Genomic DNA, 6,481 nt, shown 5'->3' with positions numbered 1-6,481 from the left:
CACAGAAATATGATTTTACACAGAGAAATTTAGAACTGCAAGTATAGACAAATTACATCGAAATGCACACTAAATACATATATTCTAGACAGCTATCAAATCATCAATTACTATGAACGGTGAAGCTGGTGTGTTCATCATATTTGCTTCTACTCTCACAATCCCTAAAATGCGCAAGTGAATGTTGTTGAGTTTGTGATTGTGTTTCTTTACATGACATGAAAATTGCTACAGTCAAAGACATGCTGAATAAGTAGTCCACTCAGGGAGTGCACATGTATAATTGATAAACCTGGGGACCCTGTTTATAGAAATTGTTAAAGTACTAGTGTGGAATTGTTAAAATTTTTTGATTACTTAGTAACAAATTTGCTATGCTTTTAGAAGTACAAACTTGAACCAAAAGAAACCATCTGATCCTAATGACCTGCTTCCTTGAGAATTGAATTGTTTCTCCCTTTAGTTTCCAAGCAAAAAAAAATGTTGAGAACCGAAATAACCGATTTTGCACCCAATTGTCTATCAATTTTTATAAGAACATGAATTCAGTCCAATGGTTAGCCAGGGACCCAAATATCCAGTTGTGGAAAAAGGGACAATGATAGTTCAGCCATGTATGTAGACTGTCGACAGTTCTCGGGCATAATAAAGAGTCACTTTCAAACGCCATAGGCATTTTCACGAAATGCCAACTGCATTTTAAGCAAGGGCTGCAAGGCCTTACACCCCTCACTTGAAATGCCTTCAGCACTAATTTTGTTAAAACACCAACGGCGTTCAAAAATAAGTGACTCTTTATTATGCCCGAGAACTGTCGACAGTCTACCATGTATGCTGTACAGGACCAAAGAGACCACCTAGGGTGCTGGTGGATTGGAATCTAGAGGAATTAGGCAACTCCAATGCTTGTTGAATTATAACCTAAATTAAACCTGTGTTAAATAATTAACAACATATTGCCTCAAATACTTCTATTTTAGCAAGTGCATGCTTCCGTCAATTTATAATAACCCAAAATATGAAATTATTTCTCATTTCTCATTTAATTAATATTTCAGGCCAATGCCATGTCAGTGGATTGTACTGGCCAGTTTGCAATTTTAGCAGGGTAGGTATCTTTATTTTTCATCACATTATGAAAGTACATGTACATATGTAGGTTTACAATTTTTTGTTACAAGGAAATCATGCTATGATGTTGTACCCTATTATTTTTTGTTGGGTACCCCGGTAATAGTTTTACGCTTTTCAACCTTTTCATTAAATAATCATTATTTATTGTATCGGGTACATTGTTTGTATTATGACAGAATAGGTATATAAATATTGTTCTCTATAAGCTTATAATGAGGGGGTTCTGCGTTAAAGTCCTTGTTATGTCATGATGTTGTATTATTGGGCATGGTACCTCTGTGGACATTTTCGTTATTGGATCATTTGAGGACGCGCATCATAACATGCTTAAAAGGTGATGGTCATCTCACCGTATCCTGTTCGATGTGAAACTCGTAGCGATGTTCACAACACATGTAAAATACATTGTTTGCTTACACAAAATTTGAACATGCCTGACGACGATCACGCACTGTCCTTCAAAGACTGGATGGCTCACAATGTAAATGTTTACGAGACGTTTACCGTAGTATTATGTAGTCAGGGTGCAGGGTGTTAGACATGTATGATTTTAAAAGAGTGGGTACCATCAAGTGAATCACAGTTATGTTATGCTCATAACAATGTGTGTCTACGGTTGGTTCATTCCCACTGTTATTTAGCTGGATCAAACTCTGAACACCCCCCTCAAAATAGTAGTGTTTTATTCCAGCGTTTGTGGCACATGCTGAAGATCTGATATTGGTTTGTAAGTTGTGCGTCTGTAGCGTTACCAGCATGTGTTCCAATTATGAGAAACACGTAGGTAAATTGTCCACAGTAGTATTCACCAATGATTTCTATAGATTTAGTAGTATGGTTTGGGTGCTACTGATGTATGGAAAAAATTGCATTAAAATTTTGTGTGAACAAATTTTACCCTTGCTGTATACATCACATGAAGCCCATGTAAAAGTGAAATGATTCCAGGAATGTATTATTATGAAAGACATTAACTTAGCACTAGTCTGTGATTCAGTCACTACTACTGTAAATGTCAGTTTTGACTTATAACTTTTATCATACTCACAGGAAAAGAGTGTGGGCTGTAATTAATTTGGATACACCTCAGGATGTAGTGAAGAAGTTGTCAAGACAAAGCAGGTGGGAAGTCAGTGTCGTGGAATGGAACCCACATGTTTTACAGAAGAACTTATTTGCCGCGACTGTAAGTACATATTTCATTTGTCAACTTCTTGATTTATGTTTATTGATCAATATCACTTTGCACGACAAGGTGCATGGGTGAATTTTTGTTCTTATCCCATGATAATAATATTTTAATTTGAGAACTAGCTTACAATTTCTTAAAGGGCTGCAGTCGTCGTGCCGCGTCCTGTTCGATATGGGACTCATAGCGACGTATACAACGCGTGTAAAATACATTGTTTATTTACATGAAATTCGAACACGCGCTGCGCGACGACCACCGCGCTTTAAATACACAATGTGAAAGATTTGTACATGTAAGGAAAGAGAAATTACCATTATTAGCAAAGAGCCTTTTCCAGTACCGGTAGTTGCTGTTGTCCTGTTTATCGTGTTAGTTGACTCGAACTAATTTACACTTGGCTGAGATACAATAAGGCTAGGTGTATGTCATTTGGTTTTGTGGATCAGATACAAAATATTTCCATATTTAGTCAAAGTTATATAATTTTTGTGATGGCGCAGTAGCCTGTATATAGCAATAAACTTAAAGGGCGGTAGTCATTGTGCCACGCATGTGCAAGATATTTGGGTCTCGTATGAACAAAAATGACGACTTTGGCTGTTATGCAGATCAACAAGTACTAACTGAGACGTTACTAAGCTTTAAAGTATTTTTTAGGTGATTGGAAGGAATCAAGTTACCATAGTAATTAGTGCAAGACCTCATAATTGTGATTTCTATTAGAAGACCGCAATGGATTGTGGGAGAATCAGTGTTTATCAACATTAATGTCGCACATGCGTGGCACGACGACTACCACCTTTTAACCTTTTTTGCCAAACATCCCTGCTAACAAAAATCATAATAGCATTTCTAAAATAAATTCCTTTTTGTAGTATTGCATATGAAAACAGAATTATTGTATGTCTTTTTACCTAGAATTGTTAATCAGGTAACTATTATGTTGACGGTGAATGTAAATCAAGGTACAGTGTCATGCAATGTTAATTCTTGTATGACTTACACTAGTAAAAACAAAGTAATCTAATACACTCTTGTGAGGGCGCTCACATTATAATAATTGTTAGGGTGTCTGCCCAGAAACAGAGAGATATTGTATTTGATTCCCAAGGTTAACTCTTCTCTCAGCAGTGACAATAGTGCTTTCCACACACCTGGCTTCTGGTTTTCTGGGTTGGGAAAAATGTTATCCATACTGATGAAACGTAACTGGATTGACCTCTGTGCGTCCATGTGTGTGCACCCCAACCTATATCTTAGGCATGCCTGGACTGATTACATTCAAACTTCACACATACATTACACATAATAGTATACATATGCACATCAATTTGTTTCACGATCAGATTCAAGATGGCCGAATGGCGGCCATTTTTGTGCTGATAAATGATGAATATCAAACAGTTCTGGCATTCCGGAACCAGATCTCGGCTGTTTACAGTTTACAGATTTTGTTCAAACTTGGTACATACATTATAGGACCTTGATGCATGTCATTTTATTTTTCTGGTTGGATTCAAAATGGCCGAGTGGTGGCCATTTTGTTTTAATGAAGGTGGTTCTAGTACCATATCTCTGACAATCATTATAAATAAACTTGATGTGCAGGATTTGATATGTTCTTTTTATATTGTAGTCTAATCAAAGTGCTGATATTTGGAGTTGGGCGGATGGCTGTGGACGACAAATAGCATCACTGAAGGCTCACACAAGGGTTATAAGGTAATACTTCAATCATGTGATATATGAGTGTACTTTTGCACAATAACTAATCAATCACAATCATTACTGTTAGTTGAACCGGGACCCATGACTGATCGGTCACAAGTTAAACTCAGTATCCACTCCGCTAAAAAATCAAGATCCCCCCTCTCCCTCCACTATAATAGGAAAAGAGTCACACAATACTGTCACTTTAAGATAGACATTACTGATAAAGCATTGTTTGAATATGTGATGTCATTATTCAAAGCTTTGCAGCAGACAGAGCTCGTACAGTACAGTTTTCCAGCCACTTCATCCCTTATAACGGCTTACTTTTTGAATCAAAACAAAATTGATCATATCTATAACTAATGGGATATATTCATGGGTTTTTACACCCAAAAATGGAGGTAAATTTGATTATTTACCATGAAATACAAAACAAACACTAAAATTGTGCATAGCTTATTAGGTACCGATTCAATCTTACCCGTTTTCAAGACTTTATGTAGCATGAACATTTTCTATTATATTCATTAACTACACATTGCTGTATGCCATTTCTGACGTGACAATCAACGCAAGTACATCCAGAGATATTGTTCTCAAGAAATTCTGTAATCTGCATTTTCTGAATTTGTTTTGGTATTGTTTTATAACTGTAGAACTAACATGTATACCTTCCCAGTTACTGTACTGAGTAATCCTAGTTAAAATGACTGAAGTTTTTTTTGTATATTCTTAACAAGTTTTGGTGTTCTTTAGCCTGTGCTAAACTACTGTTTGCTTTCGTGCATGTACTCAATTGGGTCTTTCCAATATGCACATACCGTAGATTAGCTTACGTCTAAGATTGTACTTTGTGTAGCATGAACACTGCTATGGAGGAGAATGAGAAGAAAATAATTAATTTTAAATGTTTACTAGTATTTTCAATCTTTAATCTCAACATGAAGACCATATTTGTTCTATTAGTACCCGGGGGTAGTGCAATAAATAAATGTGGAAGGTGTGTCTATGGTCAAAAATTGACACATTTTTATGATTCACATTCATACATAAACTGCTTTTTTTATGTATGTGTACCCGGTACTTTAATTAGAGCAAATACAGTATGGTTTCTGTGACAAAATATGTCAGAAATATACATACTGTAAAAGGGTTAATTATTCACTGGGTTTTAATTTTGCTTATTTCGCTGAATGGAAAATGGGCTAAATTAAAACCCAGTGAATATGTAAAATTTAGCATAGAACACATTATCTAAATGACAAAACCGTGAATTTAAAACCCACTGAATATGCCCGAAATGGTGAATCAGCGAAATTTAAACCCAGTGAAAATTAGTCATTTTACAGTATACTATTTGCATTGCAATTTGCACATCGATAGACTCCATTGTTTTAAAAGTACACGTAATGTGTATCTCAATTGTGCTTTTGAGAATTTCTTTTCACAGCCACATTTTCTCCTCTCTCCATTTTTTGGTTTTGAAGTGTAAACATTGTTTCATGAAAAAAAATGTCTACCCCTCCTCCCTTATTGTACCGACTTTTGTGCTACAACATGTAGCTTGGTAACTGTGATATAATGTGCTCTAATAATGGTTTATCATGTACTAAATGGACGACCTCTGACCTTATGATGGGCTATTTAATTTAAAGGCATGTGAGCTTATCCCCAGTTTGTCTAAAATCTATCAGGACATGCCACGGTAACTAGTGTGTACACTCCAATAGTTACTACTTTACGATTATGGCATCTGTCGTCACTTAACCTTGGTATTATTGTACTCTCATACAAGGGCTCATATTTCATTATTGAATATAAAATGGTTTACATTAAAAAAAAATCTTATTTGCATAAATTAATAATTCACTAGCGTTTTCATGTGTATTGTGAAGCAGAACGTTTTTAAATGGAATAAATTCAAGCATAAAATACATATCTGACTAGAGTAGTAAATAGAAGTTTCTTTCACAGATAGACTTCTTTCACTAAGTATTATGAGTCACATGTGTGTTTTAAACATGCCTGGATTTATCACATTCAAACACCACGCATACATCATACATAAATATCTCATTTGATCTGCTTCAATATGGCTGCCATTTTACTATATTTTTTTTACTGTCGAATATTCATTCAGAACTTCTGTCATTTCAAAACCAGATCTTGGTTGTGTATAGATGAATCTCATTTAAACTTGGTAATAATGCAGTGCTGATCACATTCAGACTTCACACTTACATATATCCCGGGATACGTGCACATGCATTTTTTGTGTGATCCAAATCAAAATGACTAAATTGCTGACTTTTGGCCAATCTGTTATGTTTAATGAATGATCTTCCAGGCTTGTATAATTGATATTTATCATGGATGAACTTACATTGAAAATGAACGGGGTCTGTGTATGTCAGGAATTGTTTAGTTTATAAATTACAGAAA

General features: G+C 35.3%; 1 protein-coding gene across 1 annotated transcript in view; it reads left to right on the top strand.

The window, feature by feature from the left end:
- LOC102801396 (GATOR2 complex protein WDR59-like) overlaps nt 1-6,481 on the top strand; it is a 68,104-nt gene that overhangs the window by 990 nt on the left and 60,633 nt on the right. Inside the window, exons 2-4 of the mRNA XM_085500219.1 lie at nt 1,059-1,108; nt 2,185-2,320; nt 3,963-4,048. Coding sequence (XP_085356345.1) covers nt 1,059-1,108; nt 2,185-2,320; nt 3,963-4,048 — 272 coding nt within the window. The remainder of the gene's footprint in view (nt 1-1,058; nt 1,109-2,184; nt 2,321-3,962; nt 4,049-6,481) is intronic.

This window comes from Saccoglossus kowalevskii, chromosome 6 (genome assembly GCF_978046115.1).
Source record: "Saccoglossus kowalevskii chromosome 6, keSacKowa6.1, whole genome shotgun sequence".
Classification (NCBI taxonomy): domain Eukaryota; kingdom Metazoa; phylum Hemichordata; class Enteropneusta; family Harrimaniidae; genus Saccoglossus; species Saccoglossus kowalevskii.
Note: the sequence above shows the minus strand (reverse complement) of the source record. Positions and strands in the feature narration are given on the sequence as shown.